The sequence below is a fragment of the Bolinopsis microptera genome, chromosome 1 (assembly GCF_026151205.1).
Source record: "Bolinopsis microptera isolate Bmic1 chromosome 1, MBARI_Bmic_1.0, whole genome shotgun sequence".
Classification (NCBI taxonomy): Eukaryota; Metazoa; Ctenophora; class Tentaculata; order Lobata; family Bolinopsidae; genus Bolinopsis; species Bolinopsis microptera.
This window is the reverse complement of record NC_087072.1, coordinates 14,434,516-14,459,689: the sequence shown is the minus strand read 5'-3', so window position 1 is coordinate 14,459,689 and position 25,174 is coordinate 14,434,516. Positions and strand designations below refer to the sequence as shown.

General features: G+C 38.0%; 3 protein-coding genes across 4 annotated transcripts in view; 1 reads left to right on the top strand and 2 right to left on the bottom strand.

The window, feature by feature from the left end:
• The window catches only part of LOC134812648 (protein disulfide-isomerase A4-like), a 37,116-nt gene extending 17,795 nt beyond the window's left edge, over nucleotides 1–19,321 (top strand). Inside the window, exons 2-13 of the mRNA XM_063820146.1 lie at nucleotides 3,106–3,171; nucleotides 3,341–3,491; nucleotides 3,864–4,214; nucleotides 4,955–5,228; nucleotides 5,381–5,539; nucleotides 5,668–5,789; nucleotides 5,969–6,087; nucleotides 13,358–13,491; nucleotides 13,750–13,881; nucleotides 17,720–17,906; nucleotides 18,096–18,238; nucleotides 18,905–19,321. Coding sequence (XP_063676216.1) covers nucleotides 3,114–3,171; nucleotides 3,341–3,491; nucleotides 3,864–4,214; nucleotides 4,955–5,228; nucleotides 5,381–5,539; nucleotides 5,668–5,789; nucleotides 5,969–6,087; nucleotides 13,358–13,491; nucleotides 13,750–13,881; nucleotides 17,720–17,906; nucleotides 18,096–18,238; nucleotides 18,905–18,985 — 1,911 coding nt within the window. The 5' untranslated portion in view covers nucleotides 3,106–3,113 and the 3' untranslated portion in view covers nucleotides 18,986–19,321. The remainder of the gene's footprint in view (nucleotides 1–3,105; nucleotides 3,172–3,340; nucleotides 3,492–3,863; nucleotides 4,215–4,954; nucleotides 5,229–5,380; nucleotides 5,540–5,667; nucleotides 5,790–5,968; nucleotides 6,088–13,357; nucleotides 13,492–13,749; nucleotides 13,882–17,719; nucleotides 17,907–18,095; nucleotides 18,239–18,904) is intronic.
• The window catches only part of LOC134812615 (tensin-1-like), a 54,906-nt gene that overhangs the window by 28,376 nt on the left and 1,356 nt on the right, over nucleotides 1–25,174 (bottom strand). The window lies entirely within an intron of this gene.
• On the bottom strand, nucleotides 14,151–16,239 carry LOC134812657 (uncharacterized). Its single transcript, XM_063820157.1, has 2 exons — nucleotides 16,031–16,239; nucleotides 14,151–15,849 (listed from the first exon to the last, which is right to left on the bottom strand). The coding sequence occupies exons 1-2, from the start codon at nucleotides 16,160–16,162 to the stop codon at nucleotides 14,578–14,580; spliced, it is 1,404 nt and encodes a 467-aa protein (XP_063676227.1). The 5' UTR covers nucleotides 16,163–16,239; the 3' UTR covers nucleotides 14,151–14,577.

Genomic DNA, 25,174 nt, shown 5'->3' with positions numbered 1-25,174 from the left:
GAGATATAGTTTAAGTTTAAAGGGTCATCATTACTAAAATCTCTTCCTAGCTCCTAGCAATCAAGTTGTTAATCCTAGTTCTACACCTAAACAAGTACAAAATTACAGCCTTACATTTTGAAATTTTTCGATATCCAGCTCAACATAAGACTTCGATACCAATAATGCATAATGGGTACATACCGATGATCGGTGTTCGTAAATATTTGATTATTTATAGTATTGAAGTTTAAAATCTTCCTAATTATGTAAGAATAACAAAAGGAATCACGTACTAGTGTGCTGTTACGAAAAACAACTATTTAATAAAAATAAATTAACAGTATTCGAGTACAAAATTAAAAATACAAACTCCAACATAATCGACAGACAAACTCAATAAATGAAGATTTCGTCGTGAAACGAGCTATATATACAGCTATAACGTAGCGCTCGACTCCAGTCTGAACCAAAATTAAGTCGCGTTCGTAGGAAATTGACCACCAGCTGCTGGTGGTTCGAATGTTGGTTTGCACACTACTGTGGTTGCGAGAAGCATTATTTGATGCGCGCGCGACCCAGTAGTGCATCGCGCTACAAAATGTTTGTAGCTACTGAAGTAAGCATAGACATGGTACTTGTCATATGTATTAAGAGTGCCATCAATACAATGAAGTATTACTGTATTAAACGATTTGTTGAATCATTTATTATTATCGGTTCAGAGGCGGCTGTTGAGAGCGTCCAGGCGTCCGTGGACGCCCTAAAATTATTATCTGGTGGCTAGATTTAAATTATTAACTTATTGAACCGCAATATAAAGCTCTTTATTCATTCAAACGTTCGAATGTAAGCGCACGCATGATCTTTGTGAAATTTTGTGTTGTAGGGTGTCCGGTGTCCAATCCTCGTTTGGACAACTAAGATGCGCAGTTTTAACACATAGTTAATTGTAAACGGGTTCAAAGCACATCAAGCGCATCTACTACAGGTAATCTATATGATTTGGTTGTCCAGGCCACCTTGCAATCTGAACTGTTATGATACCGCGCGGCTGAGATCGTACACGTGTGTGTCCTGTTTCACTCATGTTATAAGTTTTTGTTTTTAATTATTTGCTTCGCCTGTGACACATTACATACATGAGGCACTGTGGCCTGTGTGTAACTGTAATGTACGTTGGAATAATTTAATTAATTAATTAACTCTCTGCTATGGTAATGGTATTGTATGCAGTCATCGGTTAATAGGTAGAAAACCGCCGGTTCTTAGGGGGGGGGGGGGAGGGGGGGGGGGGGGAGCTTGGGGCGGCCCCCCAGTCGGTCGGACACCCAACAAAACTGGCAGCCAGCTCCCACGAGCCGCCTCTGTACCAGTTTACTATTTAATGGTAGTTTTGACTTATCATGGAAAGTTTATCCAGCTGTGTGCGTCAATAGCTATCAACTATGTCCCCAATGTTAAGCACTTAAGCTCAAACATGAACGCTTCAAAGCTAAAATGTAAAAAAACAGAGCAACAATGATTGGCCATGGGCCAGTTATTTTGCACACTGATTGCTAAATCTATTGTGGTGGTGTATAGCTATTCTGGATTATGTTTCAACAAAAATCTTTATCGCATAGTGTCGATATGACGTGAATGAGGTTTTCATAGCTGAACTCTTTCGTTAGCAGATAATTCGGTATGGGCTGTGTAGTGTGTACTACCGTAATTATATTTTTTGGAAAAAGTTTATTTTAGTAACCATTGCGAACAACTGTTTTTCGTTTTAAATTGCATCTTAAACCATAGTTTCACTATAAAACATTAATAGAATGGTATAGCCAAATACCTCCTGGGTGATGAAGTGGCAACATGATCACCTCTCATGCAGAAGTTCGCGGGTTCAAACCTGGTCTGATGCAAGTCAGTCAGTCAGCAAGCTGCAAATTAGTACAGCATTGGTGCACACTTGCACTCCCTGGCTTGTAGAACTAACCTCCATACAGCTAGTAAAGTGCTCAGGGTTAAAGAAAAAGAAATAAGCACATCAGGCCATCCCAACTCTGGGACTGATTTTAAAATGTTTTAAACAATTTTTATGCGAATCTTGAATTTTTCGGTAAATCAGATAAGCTGACAGGGCCACAGAAATGAGAAATCACAAAAGCTTAATTTAATAATGCTCACTCCAACACTATTTAATCACATGATGCAATTCCAGTTCTGCACTCCCAGAAGCTGCTCAACAAACAATTTTGTTTGAACCTTAAATTTTGTTTTCCATAATTATCTCAAGCTCAAGTTGATGGGTGTGAGACTGATATTATCTCTGAGAAGTTCGTAGGACTAAATCTACTCTCTCAGAAGTGCATATGGCTTGGTAAAAGATTGAGTTATATATACTTTCTAACTTTGAGTAATTTTTTCTAAATTAAGTAACACTTCTAGTAACAACACAAATTGGTTAAAAAATATACCAACAGTAAATGTTCTTGTCAAGCTGTGAAACAATGACACCCGGCATGCAATTGAGATTTGAGGTTATCATACCCAATTAACAGTGCTTTTTTATAATCTACTGAAGGAAAAGAAGAGGCATATAGAAGTCTATTGAGGCCTTTTTAAATTTAAATACTAAGAACCCTCATGTGCAGGTAAAGAAGTTGTTCTTAAGGGGGCCGGGGGGGTCTTCATCAAAATTCTCTCGAAATTGATTTTATAGTTGTTTCTGATAGAGGGGAGTGATATCTATCAGCTGCTATTGGTCCCATGGAAAAATATTGTTCCTAGCCGAAATTATCGCTGGTCAAAGGTCAGCGCTCATGTGTAATTGTATTGCGCGAGCGATTTTCAATCGCGCGTCCTGAAAATCGAGTCTAAAAATCTATCTTCTCCTACATTTTTTGAGCAATCACCCTGAAACTTTCAGGATATGTTCTAGGGATCATTTAGAAGAGAAGTATCGAGCCGATTTTTGAGATAGGCCTCAGAAAATTTTTAATTCGATTTTGAAAATCTTTGACCTCATTTTTTGACGATTTTTCCAGGTCCAGCTGTATGTGATGAATCTGTATTATCACTTTCTGTCATTTATTAGCATTTCAAGCCATAGCACCAGATAAACTCACTGTTATCCCATTTAGCTCGATATGTTGAAGAGTATTACGATCTTACTACTCTCGGTGTGGCTGATAGCATCTCAAGAAGGTATGTTTAAAAAAATCAACTGTCGTTTTGTATTATTTCAAAAATGCTGCTAGAATGAGAACCTGTATGTTATTATATCTGTAAAATAGACCCATCCTAATAACACTCAAAAAATTTGGCCCAGGAGTTGTAAGTGTAGATTTTGATAATTGTAAATTCTGATTTACAGGAGAGACAGACCTTATCGACCCACCAGAAGAAGAAGGAGACATTGACCCTGAAGTCAAGACTGAAAATGGAGTCTATATACTGAATCCCACAAATTTCGAAGGATTTGTCAAGTCTCAGGAACTTGTTATGGTTGAATTCTATGCTCCATGGTAAGCATGACAACTGGTCGATTTTATACTTTAATTTCAACTTAAATCATAACATGGTACAAGTTCAACTGGCATCATGTATCCTGCAGATAAGTAGCTGCTGCAATATTATAATTAAATATTTAATTTGGTTCCTGCTACAGCTGCAAGCTAATCGGTTAAGTATCTGAGGTATGTCCAAACAAATCGACACCAAATTCCCACCAATACAAGATCCTATATATTATGGTCAAATTATTTAATGGTATTAAGTTTAAGATTTTATAAAATAGAGTAAATAACGATTTTTTGTTGATTCTGATAATAGGAATTATGAACTTGTTTACATTGATTCTCGAATAGTTTGACTTAAAGTTTAATATCGTTCATCAGGTGTGGTCACTGCAAGAAGTTAGCCCCCGAATACGATGCTGCTGCTTTTGAACTTAAACAAGCAGGATCAGTCGGGGTCCTAGCAAAAATTGATGCAAATGAACACCAAGAAAGTGGCAACAAGTATGGAGTTCAAGGGTTTCCAACTCTGAAGATCTTTAAAAAAGGAGTTGATGAGCCTATTGATTATGAAGGGGCAAGAAGTACATTTGAAATAGTAGAGAAGATGAAGGAGTTATCAGATTCAAATTGGGCTCCTCCAAAATCTGAAGTCATTGAACTGACAACTGATAACTTTGAAGAAATTGTTAATAATCAACCGATGATGCTTGTGGAGTTCTTTGCACCATGGTAAGTGACGGTTTTTTCGCCAAACAACTTATGATATTAAAATTAACACTAAAGTTTATTGTGTAACCTATTTAATATAATATAATAGAGATCATTCACATATTGCGTGAGCAGCCTAGGGGGAGGGTTTGGAAACACTAACAGTGGCTGAGTTCATTCTTGATTTAAAGCTGGATAAAAGAGCAAAATTACATCAGTAAGATTATTTTCTTATTCTCAGGCTCCCCATCGAACCATTTTCTACTGCTGTAGACCCCAATAACGATGATAGAATTAGGTGATTTTAATGCACTGCATGTTTCAATGTAGGGGTTAGCAGGGGGGAGGGGGAGGGGATCTTAGTAGGAAGATTTCGCCACTAAGTTTGCCTTAAATTTTGTCCACTAAGTTTCGCTTCATGGTTAAGTATAGTGTTAGCAGATATGCAGCTCCAAAGAGGCCGGCTCCCATATTATATATTTCTCCCACCATTGGGCTGCTGCGATCGCCAAATTGGCACGTCGGGTGACTTAGTTGGCTGCTCTTTGCAGTTTTGAGCAATCTGGCGTGATAGTGTAGCATGAGCCACTTAATCTCCTTGTCTGTTTAGTGACCAGGTTTCTGAATGACTGCAAGCAAAGATGGACTGGATCCATACAAGCCTTGCTTATGTTGTAATATGTGAATTATCTCTTATAGTTATACTATTGTTATTATGGTAAACACCTGTTTATATTTAATTTCGATTTAAAATCATACAGGTGCGGACATTGCAAGAAACTAAAACCAGAATTCGAAAAAGCTGCCCAACAACTGAAACCTGAAGGAATTCTCTTGGCCACTGTTGATGCTACTGTAGAGAAAGATCTGGCCAAAAGGTTTGACGTCACAGGTTACCCCAGTCTCAAGATATTCCGAAATGGTAAAGTCAGTGAATTTAAGGGTGGCCGAACTGCTCCTGATATTGTGTCCACAATGAAGGTCGAGAAGAATCCTCACACTGTAGAAATCACGGCAAGCTCCCAAAAAAGAGAGGTTGGCTCAATTTCTTTACATTACGTTACTTTACAAATTTGAATTCGGCAAATGTTTGGTGTGGTGATTAGTAATTAAACTAATGAACTGTATCGGAATTTGACGGTATAAAGTATCTCTCAAGATTTAATAATTGAGGATTTGTCTCTCAGGCTGAAAAACCGACCACAATTAAAGTTATTGGTCTGTTCCCTGGATCAAACAAGGATTCTATCGAGTATCAGATATTCGAAGAGCTTACGAACGACTTTAGGAGCTCCTACTCTTGCAGCCACTCTTTCGATGCCTCATTTGCTTCCAAAGTATTCAAGGTATGGAATAAGACTTTCGTGATTCCAGTAATTTTATTTGCTGTTTTAAATTGAGCTTTATTACCGTTGGACTTAAAGAATTCAAAGAAACGTTTTTAATATCAATGATATTTAAATAAACTCCTCAGGTATCTAAACCCACTTTGGTTGTTGCCTACCCAAGTCTGTATATTGCAAAGAAAGAAAAGCCATTTGTTACTACTCCAATTCTTGCAGAATCTGCGAAAGCCGACTTGACTGCTTTTATTAGGTTAGCTTAAGTATTTAAACGTTAAAGCTATCAAAGAAATATTTTTAAAGTGAAGTGTGAGTACACTGGCAATGAAATGCATGCAAGGTGTTAGTCAATACCAAATGTGCTTAATGAACTTAGGTTATAATGTTCAACACGTTGATTACTTCCGTCATGCCTCATCTAATATTTATCAGTTCAAAGGATAAACCCCTGGTCGGTGACTATGACTGTGCGAACTGTGCCCAGATTTATGATACGGTGGACACAGTACGTATATATACCAGCAAGGACTTTGGCAAGGGCTTTGATAAAAGTGAGTTTTTGCGTGGAGTTTGTATATTTTAGATATTGACACGCTGCTGTTAGTTTAATTTATACGTTGCATTACTTCAACAGAAGATAACGGGCTCAGAAGGTTTATTACAAAGACTCTGAGTAATATGGATTAGAGGTGTCCTTACAAATTATGCTCTGAATGTGCAATATTCAGGGTGGGTCATAAGATCGCAAATTAAATTATCTGTATGCAGCCACACATTCTGAGCGTACATTCACACGCAAAGTAAAATGTTGTGATAACATGTCATGTGGTCACAAATTGAGTTCCAGACATACCATATTTACTTTATGTTACTTTATGTAGATTCGGCAGGGATCGCTTCTGGACAACAGTATCAAGTACGTACTCCAATCATTCCTAACTTAGATCTCTGTGAAGAATTAATTCCATCAGAGAGTTATCTTAACTTCTTAATTTAATCCTTACATTATGTTACTAATAATGAACACAGTGATAAACACAATTTAGATACCGTCATCTCCCATAAATTTCAGATCCTAGTAAGAAATTAATTTATATTCATATTTTCATGTTAAAATAACAGTGTAATATTCAACCAATGAGTGCTAGGATACCTCCTACGATTTGAGAACCCTTCCTACTTTCCTAGTTGTGATCATCAGATAGCTAATGATTACAAAATGGGACATTAGCGAATATTAATCGAAATGTCTTTATTGTTATAGTTTGTCAAAGACTTTGTGAATTTGTAAATTCATTATCTAGGAGGGGCTTATTCGACATTACTATTGTGGATGCTGCTATGAGTATGACTTTTGAGCAACACATTTCTTGAATCCTACTTTGACATGTCACGGTAGGGAATATTACGTGTTAATAGTCACGTGTTGAATGAAAAAAACGGATTAGCTCTCAAAAATGAGCATTTTAAAGCATTTTTCGTTCATATTACATATTTGAATGTTCGACCATTTGGTTCCCCTGTTGATACCTTTATTACTTTAGATTAACAGCCTGGCTCAGGGGCCCATGGTCACTGTCAGTTTGTCCTGACAGTTACCTTTTTTATTAGACTGATAAAGCCACTTTACTGTATGGATTTGATACACTTTTTTAATTTTATGTAATGATCGCTTGAGGATTTCCTCCAATACATGCATATTTAGTATTTACTGCACCTTTTTCCACAAAGATCTGAAATGAAAACAATTGGAGACGTAATGTTCATCGTGCAATGTGCAACTGTGTCTATATTATTGGAGCAATCCACCGAGTTGTTTAGGATTTATTAGAAATAAAGAAGACTTTAATACATGACCACATGACAATTTTCTGTAGTCTAGTTTGTCTTGTTGCTCGTTACATGACCACATGACATTTTCTGTAGTCTAGTTTGTCTTGGTGCTCGTTATATTCAGCTCTTAATAAGGGTATATTGCAAAAATTGCTACCTTTAATTTATCCTTTGTAAGTAATCCTTTGTAAGTTATGTAGACAAAAACATCGTTAATAAAGGACAATTATTTTAAGTTTATTGTCAAAAACCACTTAAATTTTGTTGAAATGAATTTTGTTAATAAACCATGTAAATTTCGTGATGGAATTCGACCATTATTTTCCGATATTGTGTTAAATTTTACGTTGAAATAGCCTATTTCCCTTTTTCCTTTTTATCTAAGGCTCGCAAACTGGACAACCTGCGGTTATAAATCTAGTATCTAAAGTGGTGGAATGTTTGCAGTAGCAGTAGTCAATGATAAAAGTGCGGTAATGTTGCAAGTGCAATTTCTCTGAACACGAAAATCACTGTTTGTAGCTTTATTCGCTTCACCTTTTGGTTCTGTTGAGCAGTCCCTCCCAGTTTAATGTACGTGATACGTTCCAATTTAGCACCATAATTGGGATGATGATTAATCACTCTACACTCGACTGTTCTTCAACCCGTTCTCTAGCTGGCCCTGAACGACTATTCATAACTTTAACCCTCTAATCTGATCCCAACCTTAACCCTAACCCATTACTTAACAAAAGCATATGCTGAAACCCTAACCCTAACGAGAAATTAGACTAACTTCCTTATACGGTCATATCACGTGATCGAGACAGTTTTTCGCCAATATCTTGCCAGGGGAGCATTTTAAGATCAAGATCAATTTTTCCCGCAATCAAACAACGAATGAGTTCTAAAAATGTCCAGCAAAATCTTTATAACATCGGTAAAATATTTTCGTCCATCCTCAGTACCTATAAAAATAAGATGGGGTTAAAACTCCAATAAAAATTTCAATAAAAATTTTAACCATGAAAAGTAGTAACAACACTAGTTCACAAAAGGATGGAAAGCACTCGGGTGTGGGGGGTTGTGAGGCCCCAACTGTTAGTGAGTATACTAGTCCCTGCATAGAGGATAGAATAATTTAAGGACCACTACCAAAAGATTTATTTTCAAATAAGAGAGCATTTCTTTTTTAAGAGGAGCATTTTAACCCTATGTCATGGGGGTTGATTCGGAATCAGCGTCCGAAAATACATCGATTCAAGTTGGTTTCAACTGTCAGAACAATTTCGAAGATCGACTGTAGAGTGATTTAGCACGCTCGCCATAATTGTCAAACCGGTTGAATTGTTTATTTTTAGGAAATTCAACGTTATAATAAACGATCGAAATAAGTAGTCTCCTCATTTAAGCATATTATACTAAATAACTTCGTCACTGAATGCTAGAAAACGATGTCGTCTGGAGAAATTTCCATGAAGTGACCACCACGCCATTTGAACTGAAATGTTACGGCAAAATCTACTTAACTCCAGACTGCTTCTTAGCAACGTCAGAAATATCACTTTTTGTAAATACTAGTAGGAACCCATTTAACTCTTCAGCAGCGTCAAGAGACAACGATATAAATATTATATTATATATTTTATATTATATAACAACTGGAACTGGAGGCCACAATTTTCGGGACTTAAATTTATTCCTTGGCCAATTTGTTATTTCTGTTGCCATTTTACGGGGGGAATGCAACGTCAATTAATGTCAGTATTCCATAAAAACCCCAAACTGACATTGACATTAATTGACATTAATTGACATTAATTGACATTAATTTGTCTTGAAATTTGAGATTATCATTATTCGATAAATATTCAAGATATTCACGTCTATGTAAGTTAGACCGGTTCAAAAAAACAAAATGTCCTTGAATAATTATGAGTATGTTCTTATCTGTTGATGCTTAGGTTTAAAGACCACAAAAAAATTTCAGCTTCCAACTCTTCCATCTTCGGTCCCCACCGGCCACGCCCATATTTTATTGGTTTCTTATACAGGTAAAATATCTAGAATCGGCTTTTTTAGTATGAAGGAGTAATGTTAGCTGTTTAAGATTCGTTATTCAAATATAAATGTCATGAAGCTATTTCGTTTAATGTGGGTTTTAAGTTCTGATGATGTTGAGAACCACGCCCTTGGATGGCCACGCCTATTTAAGAAAATTAAATTTCGGAAAACCGTATTATTTTAGTTTAATTGTTTAATGATCTGAATTTTTTTCACATTTCACATTTCCATATGTGATAGTAGTGAATAAATTGATGATATAAACGTTCTTAAGTGCTAAAAATATGGTAGAACTACATAATCTCTGGTCGAAAAATATCGTGTCAATTAATGTCAGTATTCCAAAATTTTGCAATACTGACATTGACATTAATTGACATTAATAGACATTAATTGACATTAATTGACGTTGCATTCCCCCCCATTTTACAGTAACTCAGTAAGTAGACAATAAGTTTAAACTTTGACTAAATTATTATATCATTATTACATACTATAATTAAACTGTTGAAGTGCACTAAACATGTGTCGTAAAACTGGTATTACTCGTGACCCTTAAAGCTTTTACCACACAACCACGTTAAATTTCATGAACACCTACCAAACTCATCAAATTGATAGATATTTTGCTTTGATCTGATTGAGTGATCAATCCAAATTCACGAGTTATTTGTCTTTGAACCGAGACCACGTACAGATCAAAGGTCAATTTGTGATACTGATTTGTCATGCCGTAAATTGTCAAACTGCAAACCTGTTATTTGTCACCCCACGTGACCATGATATCTGTTTGATCACGCGCTGCTCATCAAGGCGACTCAACAGGCGTTTGATAATATGTGTCCTCAAGACACACGCAAGCTCAGTGCAGCTATTATTCCCGGAGTTTGTGACAGCGATTTGGTGATTTGACTGCTCGTAGCTGATTGGGTGAACTTAGTCACTTGTATTAAGAAAATACACACTACTTGTTCCCAACTTTACTTATACTAGCAGAATAAAATTCTCGAGGCAATTGAGACTCTCTCTCTGCCGTTTTCTGACAAATGTGCTTAAAGACTATTTTGGTCATTCTGAATTCTTTAACCAAAAACTATCCCTGAAAACCATCAGAAACCATTTAAACCAATGCAATAACTGGCCCCAAGAAACCCCATTTGAAACGCTTAAAATGCCAAAATTTGTCATAAATGTGTTAAAAGTGCTTCTCAATTTTTGAGTGGTTTTTTTGAGCAGCTTGATATTGGTGGGAAATTTCAGAATTTGCTAATTAAAAAAAAAAGAGTTTTTACGTTTTGTTTCTCTATTGACCCAGGGTCACTGAAATTTGTTAACGTACATTATATTACTTTACATTATATTATATTAGTTTCGATTTAAATTTTAGAGTTCTTGTTCCATATGGCATGTTGAAAAAATATACGGCATGTTAAAAACATTTTGCTGTACCAATGCACTCACGATTACCAAAACGGGGGTTGAATTAATGGGAGCCGGCAATCAAGCCAGGGTGCTAATGTTACAGTTTTAGTGAGACGTGAACTGGCCCTGATCCTCCTGACACCTTACTGGAGGGGTTGTGGGACTTTCTAACATCATTACCTTATTAATTTATAAGCTCCTGCCTTGTTTTAATTTCTATTTTTATGAACTTAAAACAAGGCAGGAGGTGTAGTGGTAACACGATCGCCTCCCAAGCAGAAGACCCGGGTTCAAATCCGGTCGGATGCAAGTCGGCCAGTTACCAAGCTCTGATATGGTACAGCTTCTCTCTGGCTCGTAGGACTAACAGCTAGTATAGTGCCTCGGCACAGAGTGGCTTAGGGTTACTGAAAAGGAGATAAGCACCTCAGGCCAGGCCATCCCAACGTTCGGGAGAGACCAGCCCTTGTATCTTGTTGTTGTTTTAATTTTGTAACGTGATTTTTTGTGTGTGTGTGTGTTTGTAATTTCCGAGCGGCTTAATCAAGAAAACGGTGCAAGTCAACTGTCATTGAGGTCCCTGCCGAAGGCACGGGTTACACTAGTGTTCATTATATAATATCCATGAAACTTCTCGTTTTGTTAAATCCATTCCTCTCAGCTAGAGTAAAGAGGCATCATGTTCCGGACAGCAGACCTGTGTTTAGGTGGAATACTCTCCACAATCTCACTCCTTGGAAGTATCACTAATCTCTTTTCTCTGCTTTACTTCCGGAACGAATCTGTTCGCAACAAGAACAAAATCTTCTTCCAACGTCTCTACATGCTCATCTGTACGGTAGACCTCACCATCTGTGTAACTCTCTTCCCTATGATCGAGGCAGCGTTTCTACCTCAGAGGCGTGGGCAAATATTTGGAATTCCTTGGTTTTGTGAGAGTTGGGGCATACTATGGACCTACCTACCCATCATGTCAATCTTCCTGTTAGCAGTGCTAAGTGTGAGTCGCCTCCTCCTTCTAATGCTCCCTACCATGAGATTAAACCCTAATCTGGCGTGGTGGCTTCCTGGTGTCTACTCAGCCGGTGTACTGACTCTCATACTCTCCTTGCTATTCTCCAAAACTCTCAACATGGTCTACCGTCCAGAGTGGATATCCTGCTCTCCCAGTGTCTTCCATCAGGACACCAACACTACAGACCTGGTCCAGCCTGGCGATGTTAGACGTGGTCTACTTATCACCATTATATTCTCTTGCCTCCCAGGACTCTCTATCATTCCTATCGCAGTGGCTGCTGTCCTGTCCTTAATCTACCTGCGTCGCTCTGCAATCATCGCTGGAAACAACCTGAACACCTCCGCTCATCAGCAGTACAACGCTACACTCACCGTCATCACGGTAACGTTACTCTACGTGGTGCTCAACGTCCCCTTTTCACTGACCGTGTTCGGGGGCATCATCCTCAACATTACCTTGTCACGTGACACCGCTACTGAAGTTACTGTTCATGTTTACAACACGGCAAGTCTAACCGATAACCCCGGTATCAACAACTACTGCTACTTCATTGTCTTCTACCTGTGTATCTGTCTCAACAGTTTCCTAAACCCTCTCATGTATTTTTGGAGGATGGCAGGGTACAGGAAATATGTCAGGAATGTTGTGAGGAGGAAGAGTAGGGCGGAGGAGGGAGCTCCTGTGTTAGCGCTAAGGAATGTTAATCTGGCAGTTGCTCCTAGTACGGGCCTGTCAGTGTCCCCAACAACATCTGTCACGTACAATTCGGTTAATGTGGGGAAACAGTTACCAAGAGTAGACGAGTAAAAATGTGGTGCGTCCAGGAGGATGGGATATTGATTGATCAACAAAAATGTATGTTACAGTCTAATGAAACTATTGATATTCCTTAACGGCGGAAATTTAAACATCATCAGAACTTACAACTATCTGTATCTGTACAAATACATCTGAATGTGTTTTCAGTAGAAGTACTAGAATATAGATACAACAATACTTACCCTTGGCCTTTTGTGAATCTTATATTGCCTTTAACGTTGCTTTTTTCACCCACCTTGCGCAACTACAGATTTAATTCAACAATGTTGATCATACAGTAATTGTTTTAACAACTTTGTTGCTACTCACTAGTTTGTGCGATGCTAAATGTGGGATAAGTGAGCTGTATATGTTTGTGCATTACAGTTTTTATCAAGATGTAACAATTTTTGAGCTGTTAAAAACGTGAGTTTTAGCTGGAAACGTGAGGTAGAAGCTTGTTTTTATATGTTCTTTTATTTCCGAATGTCTTAAATATTCAAAATTAGCGTTTCTCTTCAAAACTATGTAAGATGATCAATCTAAATGATGTCTGTTTCATGTTAAAAATGTCACCTTCAACATTGTAAATGAAGCCTTACAAGTGAACTATAAATAACCAGAAATTCAGCATCCGATCTGACAAGCGGATCAAAACTATGAAATCTCAAATTTGCCCAAATTTCTCAACTTTTCCTTTTCAGATACGAAATACTGGCAAGAGAAGACAGCCACAGTGGCACGCAAGTTTGCTGGTAAAGGACTTCACTTTGTGATGGCTGATGAAGGCAAGCAGAGTGCTGATATGGCCGCCATGAAACTTACCGATCTTGGAGTCGTGAGTCATTTCTTTACTTTCTAATTTCGCGGAGCTCAATTTATATTTAATGTTGAATTCAGTTTGGATAATGTATTGGTACTTGTAAACTGCACAGCAATTTCGTTATCATAATGAAATTGAAGAGCCTCAAAAATTAGAACTTCTGCTTGTTCCATGAAACTTTAAAACTTGTGTCTAGACTAAACTTCTACCTTTCCGTTGGAGCTTCTCAGCAATTCATAATAAAATTCCATATTAACAACGAATAAATGCCAGGAAACAGTGTTTGGTATAAAGACAGCTAAAGGAGATAAGTACAGCCCCAGTGAGGATGAACTGGACGATATGGACGATTTCGTGGAAACACTCACAGAGTTTGTCGAGCAGTACCTTTCTGGGGAACTCCAGGTAAGCAGAGTTTAACGAGTTAGAGAATTTTAGAGTGTAAGACTTGCACGTTATTTTCTATTCTTAATTAGATGAGCTTTTTAAAGGTTCTGTCGGATAACCGATAATTTGAATTCCCTTTCACTTTGCGAAGTCATAAATTCCGTTGAAAACGAGAGGATGGTAAACATTACGAATTTGATCTCTAGAATCTTCGTTTGAACATATCGGTGCTTTGTAAATTTTTATTGTCACGGTACGAAAAAGGACGCTTTGCCTATTTTATTATTAAAATGAAAACAAAAATAACATCAATCATCATACATGTTCAGTGTTCACTTAATAAGTAAACTATATGTAAATAATGTCACAATTACAGCTTTCAGTAATTCTGAAGAAATATTGATAATACTATATAAGCGTTATACTTTTTTTGCTCAATGCTAATGTCATCTTACCGATTTGATGATCCTGGTGACAATGTTCGAAACAATGTTACATAATATTACAATCAAAAAGAAGAAAAAACAACATACAAAAATAATCAGGAACTTAAAGAAATAAGAATTTTATTATGAAGGTTAATGAAATAAAATCAGAAACTTCCACTGGGTCAAATGAAAACATGATCAAAATTTTATCAAACAGCCTAATTAATAACAGTGTGAGTGGTTCTAGATGTAAATTATAGATCTCAAACATTCGTTAACTACAAACTCAATCATTAAATTTCATTGAGCCAAAGGAGAAGGCAGCAGCAATAGACACAATCGAGTAGAGGAAGAGAATAATGTACAAATGAGAATGAATAATGGTCTGAAACAAGTACCACGTGATCATACTAAAGCTCATCACTGTTACAAACAAGCTGAACGCTGAGTCTGAGTTTCCGTTGAAGAGCCGGCCTATTGCAACTGATAAACACACATTGTTGGACATATCACATGCTCCTATGAAGAACGCTAGGAGTAAGATTATACTCTCAGACATTGATCTCCACTGAGTCCACCTGTCGGAGAATCCCATCTCCACAATAAGTCCAACCATAGCGAAACTCAGAACTGCAAAGGCGGTCACGACGCTCCCGATCTTCCTGACACTGACCTTGTCGATAGCCTGCCCTGTAAGGAAGGCCCCTGCTAATTGTCCTAACCCGGCTAGGATCCCAAACGCAGATACCAGCCAGGGCTTTCCAGCCACGTTGCACACTGCAACAGGTATTATGGGGGAGTAGGCTGAGTTGTAGACCCCAGCTGCGAACATGGGGGCAAGTAGCCAGAGTGTTTCGTTTCTCAACATCACGTGGTACATACCCACCAGAACCCTCGCCACCCCTCTCTCTCCCGGATCCTCCTCTATTATGGGACTGTAGTCTGTTGACAATGAAGTACCGTGGTGAGGGAAGGAAGTGAAACTGGTTGCTTCTGTTGGTGATCTCTTAGTCTGAGCGTGGATATGTTCCCGCTCTTCTGCAGCCAACATATCGTCATAGTTGCTAGGGATAGACTTTGTGAAGAAGTAGCCGGGTATAGCCAGGAGGCAGAGCGAGGAGGTTACTATAGCGATTGTATACCTCTTGTCATTGTCTATCTCCGTTGTCTCAATGTTGACCAACATAACAGTCAGGTTACCCAACATGAGCCCCACCGTTAGCATCATCCAGTGGATGGAGTTGTTCGTGGACAAAGTTATTCTTGTTGAGTTCTTGGTCATGTAGGCGAGCGCAGCAACTCTCAGCAACGCACATCCTAAACCATTCAGGAAAAACGCACCGTACATGAGGTATTCAGTAGGGTAGAACAGAGCGTTGTTGATAGTGCCACAAAGTACAACTGAGATGATAATGGAAGTGCGAGTACCGAGGAGGCGTGACAGGGAGGGTGTCAGGGGTGCAAAGAACACCACTGCTGTGTTGCTGATGATCAGACCGTAGAAGGCACTGTTCTCCGTCAACCCTCTCGCTCCTTTCATGTCTTTGAATATCTTCGGCTGAAATTTGTATGAGGATTATGTACATATTCTTAAAATGTAATGGAGTGTATTATTCAATCAGTTTTGCATTTGTTGCAAATATGAATTTAATGTACAATATGAAAGTTGTATATAAATAAGGATTTGAGTATTTATTTCTTTTCCACTAAGTAAAATGTACAAAGTTTGATGCACTCACCATGACCATAGCCCCTCCCATCATGCCAGCGTAAACCATCATAACTCCGAAGCCATTCAGCAGAACGTTAAGAACTCGCTTGTCTCTGAACATGGTAACTCGCCGGATCTCCACTAGCATAAGGTTATTCATTGTTATTATACAGTATACAAACTACAGAGGTCTGATTCGCAACGAACAGAAGGTGTGATAAAGCTACACGAAAAATGAAACTGGTTTTAACTAAAAATCTGTTTAGTAAACAATAGATATGAAAGGCAATATTCTGAATACATGCACCCAGGTGGTTTCAAGATTTCACGTCTTTGTTGTTCTATAAGATGTAGAATTTGTAGATGTATCTATTCACAACACAGGATTAATTTACATTAATTGAAGCGTAAAATGAATAATATAATTTACTGGATTGAGAATGTGATTACAAGTTTGAAAAACCAAAGGAATAACATCAGATTTAAGATAAACGGATAAAACCCTGTAGTTGCTAAAATAAAACACTAGACCCCAGTAAAAGGCACGTGCTTCAAGATATCAAGCCAAAGTGTAGGTACAGATAATTGTGAATTTGATATTGCGGTGACAGAAATATAGGTTTGTAGTGGGGAGAAGAGGGGATAAAGTCATTGCATTACACGTTATCTCTAACCATACATCATACATCATACTTCATACATGTGTAATACGACTCTGCTCAGAAATTAATCAAATATGGGTGGCTTCTTCACTGCGAGGTATTGTATATCTGACATTTTCATGGATATTTTTGCAGAAATTGAAATTATGCCGAAAAACGGCGAAGAATTTCTTTCGGTATCATTTAAAAACTCGTCAATAAGATCAACAAAACATAAACTTAACTGCCTGCTTTGAACTCAACTATGCAGAAAATTAATGCACTTACACCAACTTTTACACACAGACAAAATCTTTCTTCGCCAAAATAATCCGACTGTAGATTAATTGCTTGTAAGTCACATCTTGGTAAACAGGTAAGCATTAGGGAGGGGCACCGGGCAACTGTAAACAGATCTGATTAATCAAGCAACAATGATACCATGAAAACTAGCATTGAACTGTAGATATGTGTACTTGTTAGTTTGTGTCCAGCTAAATTCATTTACAGTGCAGTGTTGAGACTTGAGTGACCAATGGTACATAACATATTACACTAACAAGCGACAGCACAAGCAGGGAAGGTAGATCATGCGAAATTGTAACCCAACTGGAGTAAAGTTAAAGAGACTCCAATCTCCATAGTAAAGGCAGGGCTACCACAATAGGAAGTGAATTTTCTCTTCCGATTTATCAAGAGCTACCTGGACTCAAATTTCTCAGAAAATGTACACACACAGAATTGCATAACGTATTTTGCTACTCAATAACGCTATTCGCTTGAATATTAACGTGATCTCATTTGATTTTTATACCTCGCTCTTTTCCATTCCAAGAAAGTGAGGGTTTCGGGGAACAAAATTTGCCCGGTCATGGAAAGTTCCAAGTTCACAGATTTCAATCACTTTAACTTTACTGTGGCCAACTTTTCACTATTGGGTTTAACCCCCTGAGCTTTATTGTCAGAACATATTGTAAGAACTGTAATAGACAACATTTGTTTTTTGCACTGCCGATGTGCATTTTGAACGACCAAATTGGATGATGAAGTTACTCTAACGTTGCCTTTTCCCTCAGCCGAGAAGAAAGAGTGCGCCAGTCCCGAAGAAACAGTCCGGAGCAGTAACAGTTGTGGTTGGGAGCACATTTGATAAGATTGTCAAGGATCCTACTCGGGATGTCCTGATAGAGTTCTATGCTCCTTGGTGCGGACATTGCAAACAGCTTGAACCTAAATTCAACCAACTTGCTAAGGAACTCAAATGTAAGGAATTAAATTGTATTAAACGAACATCAATGCACTCACTGCATGCACTTTCTATTCGACAATGCGGCCATGTTTTACAAAATTTTAATTTTCCTTCTTGTATACCCTACTTTCTCTAAAATTCCATATAACTACAATACATTAATGTATATATACAAATCATATCTAAAAAACTGCCACCTGCAGCTGATAAGAACCTAGTGATAGCGAAGGTAGACTCTACAGCGAACGACGTACCAAGCGAGTTTAACGTGAAGGGGTTCCCAACAATCTACTTCGTACCAGCCGGTGGAGATAAGGAACCTATTGTGTACGATGGTGCAAGAGAGGTATGTTTGCTTTTTAGAAATACAGGTCCTCTCAATGACTTTCTCATCGGTAATATTATTGTGTACTATCTTTATTACATGTGCTATATTGTATTGGTTAAAGATGTCGAGACGCACTTACTAAAGTACTGTAGGTGAAATATATCTTTCGTGCACGTCACTTAAATGGTGATTTGTCAGCTGTCTCTCCACCATCAGTGTTAATTGCAATAAATGCTTTAATTGCCACATGATTAGTACCTTTTTGGGTTCCTCCTTCGCGTGTACCACCAGCAATATCAGCACTGCCTGAAAATATCAGTGGTAAAATTCAATTGAAATTTATCTATTTTAACCAAATCACAACTTCGAATTGGTAACAAGGTTTTCGTTGAATGTCAAAATATATCGAAGCAATATAAGGATTATTACATATAACGTGAGTCAACCTTAGAGGGGGAGAGGGGGTTGGAAAATCAGCGTAATCTCTACACAATAGCTATTATAATAATATGTAGATTGCAGAGCTGTAGAGTGGGTTATCCCTTAAAACATACCAAAGTGCGGCCTCTTGATAATATGTGAACATGCTTTAAACTTGCCACTAAAGTAAGGGTCTAGCACAAATAAATGTATAACTGATTTATGTTAACACAATTCAAAAATAACAAATAATGTTAATTTCAGGTTGAAGATCTGAAGAAGTTTATGAAAGAAAACTCTGTTCTTGCGTTTGGTGGCGGCAATGTCCTAAGGGAGGAGCTGTAAAACCACAAGATCTGCTTTTCTTCAACATTCCCCCGAATCTTAGAAACATTCACCGAGTGTTTTCGCTGTGATTTGATAGGAGTTTATCATATAAATATATATATATATCTTCAGACCATTATTTACTGTTTATCAAGTTTATTGATAGAATTTTGGGATTGGAGCTCTTTTTACCTATTCGAGCTTTTCATTTGGTGTCATCTTATGGTTACATCCGAGTCCATTATAGTGTTTACACTTTACAGAGTTTTGAAATTATTTATTGTTACGTTTTTATCTTTGCTATTCCGCTGTATCAATTAAGACGTCGAAGTTTCACGCTTAAAATGAAATAAGCTGCTTCATTACTTTGTAGATCTAACGTTACTGGACATTGGATAGTGGGCGATGGGAATGAGCAATATAGTAATATGAATCACCACTCTCACTATTCATTTCACTACACCATCCTTACATTCTTCAGGTATATTTTAAAATGATTGCGAACAAAGTGGTCCCTCCACAGTTTTATTCTTCTATTCTCCACATTTTATATTGAGAGATAAACCAGAAGTACACTGAGAAAGGCCAGGGTACCTGCTGGGGCCCGAAAATGGTTTAGATGAACTGGTCCCTAAAAAAGTTCAAACAGATTATGTGACAGTATTTATTTATGAACGTGTCCAAGTAAGGTCAAATAAGTAAAAAGCTGGTCCTATTAAACTGATAGTTATTGACTTGAGAGAACCCTTCTGTTTGTAACTAATTCTCATTTTCGCAATGAAAATACTTCACTTTTTATTTCTAGCATGGCATGGCTTCATCAATTTATAGTCATTTATTTTGTGTTACTGAAGATGTAGCGCGCAGCGACAAGGTAGAGTCAAAAGTCTAAGATTTCATGGACCGTGGGAATATTTTTCAAAATACTCCGCGCGGCGTGGAGAAATCTGGTGGTGACACGTTAGTTTAGCCTTTTCCACAACACCCACGAGCTTTAGCCACATGCCTCACTGAATGCAGCAACATACACGTCATTTGTCAACATGGAAGGAAGGTAATTGAGCTGGAAGTGTCAGATCCAGATCAGGGGCCAATCATGATTAGAGGTAACATTTAAAATAGAACGTATTGTGAAGTTTAGAAGTAGGCATCATCACGTAATCTGCGGACCACCTCCTTGACTGCACCACTGGGTTATCGAGTTTGAGTTTTCTGTACTGTATCCAGGAATATGGGGCTTCTAGGAATTTTCCGAGAAATGTCTTGAAACTTGCCACAGTCTTTTGAGTATTGACAATTTTAGGGAGATCATTCCAGAGTCTTCCAGCCATCACTGCGAATTCAGAGTAGTTGCAGGCACAGCGTGCCGGAGCTAATGCTTTGTTGTGAGAGAAGGGAGTATTACCTTAACTCATAGTCTCGCATTCTCTCTGAACTGTATATCTAGATCGTTTGGAAATATACCCTGGAGAACTTTCCACAGATGTATGATAGTGTAGCGTTCTCGATAGTGTAGCGTTCTCGCCTTCTCGGCGCCATCGCAGAGATGTACAGTACATTACAGAGATGTAAGTTTCAGTTCCTTTAGTCTTTGAAGTCTGAACCCTAGAATCTGTCTAGTGAACTGATGTTTTATGCTCTTGATACCGATAGACTGGATATCATAGGTCTTGTTTGGATTCCAGAGCGGGCATCAGTACTCCACTCTGGAGTCTGGACCTAATCAGGGCTTAGTAGAGCTGGAGCATAACAGGTTTTGTCCTGCATTTGAACATTCCAAGAACCTTACCCGGGGACCTCAGGCTATTATGTTCATAAACATATTCATAAACATATTCGGCGGAATGACAGGCTGAGCGCGGCCCAGTAACAAGAACCCAATGCCAAGATGCCATCTGACGCGCCTTGTCTGCCGTGATATTGAAAGCTGCTCAGCTTCGAATATTTCACGTACTCTAAGTGCTCTACTATGTTCTTTCATAGTACCCTCTCAATTTAAAACACAGGTCTATAATTTCCCGGGTCAGTCTTGTTTCCTTTTTAAACATGTATTATATATATTTACAGTTCCTTATAGACTGAAGGAACTTTACCATTTCTGAAGGATTTCTCCCAAATGATCAGCAGAGCTTCTGAAAGCGGTTGCTTGCAGATTAAATTCATTGAGGCTATGTATTTCTAGCCAGTTAACTTTCCTGCTGCTTGGGGAGGCTATATCTCCAGCATCGCATGGCTTCGTCAATTTATAATATTGAGGCATCGAGATAAGAAGAATAATTTAGAGGAGGTGTTCTAGCAAATTGTGGGCGAAATTGTCATTATGTCGTTTTATGTCGCGCGAGGTTTATTTCTCAGAATTGTAAATATGTCATATTATTCGGATCCATAAATAACGAAAAGTTACGTGCGTGCGCGTATTTTTATGAAGTTTATAGTCTTACACTTACATATTGTAAATCTGCTGAGCCTCTCGTAGCACGGCGGTTAAGGCCGCCATTGTCAAAAAGCTCATGCCGGTTCGAGCCTCGTCACAGGTCATTTTTTTGGCATTTATTAATTACTTTGTCATTTGTAGGTTTACAACCTACAACCTACCAGGACGCGCGCCGAGTTGGACTCGTCGACGGTCCTAATATATGGAACAAATATTTTACGATCGTATCACCCGTTAATAATTACTTTACTACAATTATCAGCAGAGCACCTTAGTAATACACTTTATTAAATAAATTATACTGTTCGGACTTCAGCTAGAGAATGTTGTGTTCACTTCTTGTGAGTATAGTGAACGCACAATGAGTTTGTTTGTTGGACAAAGTGAAACGATTTAATTACAGCTAAAGTAGAACTGAAGTCGTCGATATTACAACTTGTTTTAATAATTACAAAATCACTATCGCAACAGCTACGTATACACAATACAACAATTACTACTAACCTTGATTCACGATGTCAATCCTTCGCATCTCGCCGATCTGGTTGCGAGAAGCATTATTGGATGCGCGCGCGACCCAGTAGTGCATCGCGCTACAACTAATAACCACGTGGTCTAATCGCGTGGTCTGATCGACAGAACTGCTTGTGAAGTAACTGCCAACCTTGAGTGTTGAGAGTCTGTTTAAAAAATGTTGTCTAAACTATAATAAAATACACTACAAACTATACTACAAATATCTTACATACAACAGAGAAGACTTGCCTTTAAGGATTTGTCCGGAGAAGGCCTCGTTCACACTGGAACATGTCAAATGGTAAACGGAGTTATCTGTTATTTTTGTTTTGTTTATGGTTAGATCAATTTAGAATGGAATCAATGTGATGAGGATCCAGAGTTAATCACCTGCTAGGATTAATAAGTCAGTTCTACAGTTGAAGAGGTCACTTTTTCAAACTTTTAATGGAGAAATTGGCTCGGAACTTTACTCCTAGATTCATCACTTGCAGTTAGTAACTACGGTGTACCATGAAACCAGTTAAAGAACTGCATAGAAAGACCGATCCACCGGCAATAAATAAACCAGATTTCACAGAACTATATACCGACTTAATTTGAGTAAAAGTATAACCATGTTAAAAGGTTTGAGTCGAACTTTTTTTGTGTCTGCAAAAATATATACAACGAATACAAGGAATAAAAGGAATACAAATTATTTCAAATGTCAAGTTACAATGCAACAGCAACTTTCAAGATAATAAAAATAATTCGCCCCTTTCCATAATAATGATACTAATATAATATTAACAAATATAAATGGATATATTTATCTTTTATTTTGGTTCAGTAAATTATTAACAAAGACTCGGACATCTAGCTATGTTGCAAAAAGTAATAAATTCGGATTGATCCATTGACGTGTATTGTAAACGAAACCAACTCTCGCGCAGCAAAGCAACCACATTCCACAGAATTTAAAACATGCAGCTAGCTGTTAGATGCGCACATATTTTACAACACGTGCAACATCGACATGTTGATTGACTTTGTATGTTGTAGCGCGATGCGTTACTGTGCTGCGCCGCGCACTCAATGAGGTTACTCACAGCGGGAGATCGGCGAAATGCGCTACTGTGCCGCACCGAGCTGCGATAAATTGACATCGTCAATCAAAATTGATTTCACTACTCCAGACACTATTGTTTATTTACCTGAGGACCCCAGGCTGTTATGTTCATTAACAGAATAAAGATTTGGCGGAATGACAGGCTGAGCGCGGCCCAGTAATTGTTTATTTATGTAAACTCGCGCACGCACCTACCTAAACCTTTTTGCAATATTTATGATCAAATTTGTCCGCATAACCATAGTTTCGAAAAGCGACATAATCACAGTTTTGAGAAGAAAACATCTACTGATAATTTATTTTATATTACTGATTACTGAAGATGTAGCGCGCAGCGACAACGTAAAGTTAAAAGTCTAAGCTTTCATGGACAGTGGGAATATTTTTCAAAATACTACGCGCGGCGTGGAGAAATATTGAATCACGTGGTGACCCCCACTGTCGCTTCGACGATACAAGGGGAGCCGCGCACTTCGTGCGCGGCGGGTCATACAACGTATGACAAGAGAAATATGGTGGTGACACGTTAGTTTAGCCTATTCCGCAACACCCAGTACCACGAGCTTTAGCCACATGCCTCATTGAATGCAGCAACATACACGTCAACATGGAAGGAAGGTAATTGAGCTAGAAGTGTCAGATCTGTTGTATTGTGTTTTAAGATATAAATATAGTTTCAGACGACAATTTAACCGACCCGACAAAGTACAAACGACCGCAGTTACTTCGTAAGCAGTACTGCTGACTAGACCAGCTGAACATGGCTCTTCATTATCCTACTTGCTACTAGTCCTATCTCCTCCCACTATTCCTCGACGTGAAGCCCTACTTCTAATAGAAGAGACTACGAGTAATAAATGTAACTTTTATTACATAAATTATTTTATTCACAATTAGGATATGTATTTATTATTTTATATGTTTTTTTAGGTTTGAAGATATTAAGTATTATTTATATTATAATAGTATATTGTAATCGCGGGGCACGATTTTGGAAAAAAGGGTGCTATATGTTGTGTTTACTTTTAGTTTTATAGAGTATATTTTATTGTTAATTAATGTTATTTGTTTTAGATGTGGATAGCATCATGAAGCAGCTACAATCAGCTGAAGCAGATCTTATGATCTCTCACTCTAGCTTATCACCTGAATCCACAGAAACAATAGCTATTGTTGCCATGACAACTGCGGCAATAACTGCGTTGATAGCAGTTGTACTCTGTGTTTGGACATGTAAATCAAATATCAACTGCTGCCGAAGTACCAGTACCCATCAACCGATCCAGACGACTGAATGTGAAGATAATAAGGCAGTAGCCCAAGCGCCGAAAGCTACCGAAAATACGCTAATACTTTAGACGTTGTTACCACTCAACCTGAAATCATGCTTGTTTATCACTCACGACTGAGAATAGCACCGTAGCCTATAGAAACGTAGTTGGTAGCTGACTCTAACAGAAACAATTGTATTGTGATCTTAGCTTAAAGTAAAGTAAAAAGTAAAGTAAAAATTATGACATAACATCATCACTAATGTCTACAAAGTATCATCACACTACATGGAAAAATAACTATTTCTCCATCAAATTTAAAGGTAATAATTTATCAAATATTATTAGCTTGTAGAACTAGTAAGCTAGTATTGTATCTTTGCTTGATTAAACTCTGAAGTCCACAGCCAGTACATACCAAATAAGTGACAGTTATGCGTGCGAAAGTTTACAATAAATACGCTGCAAAAGCAGCCCAGCAGTTCTTTCTCGCACTGCAGTACCTTCTCGCACCGTTTTGATAGAAGTTAGTATCCCTCGACAATCAACATGTCCGGCCAGGAGAGATTTAATCTTTTAGAAGAAACTGAAGTCGAACAGGACATCGCACTTGCAACGAGCCCCATTAACCCTCCGAAGTCAAGTTCAGGTTCATCATCATCGGATTCTTCGTCGTCATCGTCTGGGGAAGACGACACAGTAACGAAGCGATCAAGTTTATCTAAACGAGAGAAACGAAAGAGGCGGAAGAACATGAAATCTAGGAAATCAAAGACTCGCAAGAGTGTTGATCATGGTGCAACTGCAAGGGTTACAATGGCCCCCTTGACAACCCAACATCCCCACTATGAGTAATAAATGTAACTTTTATTACA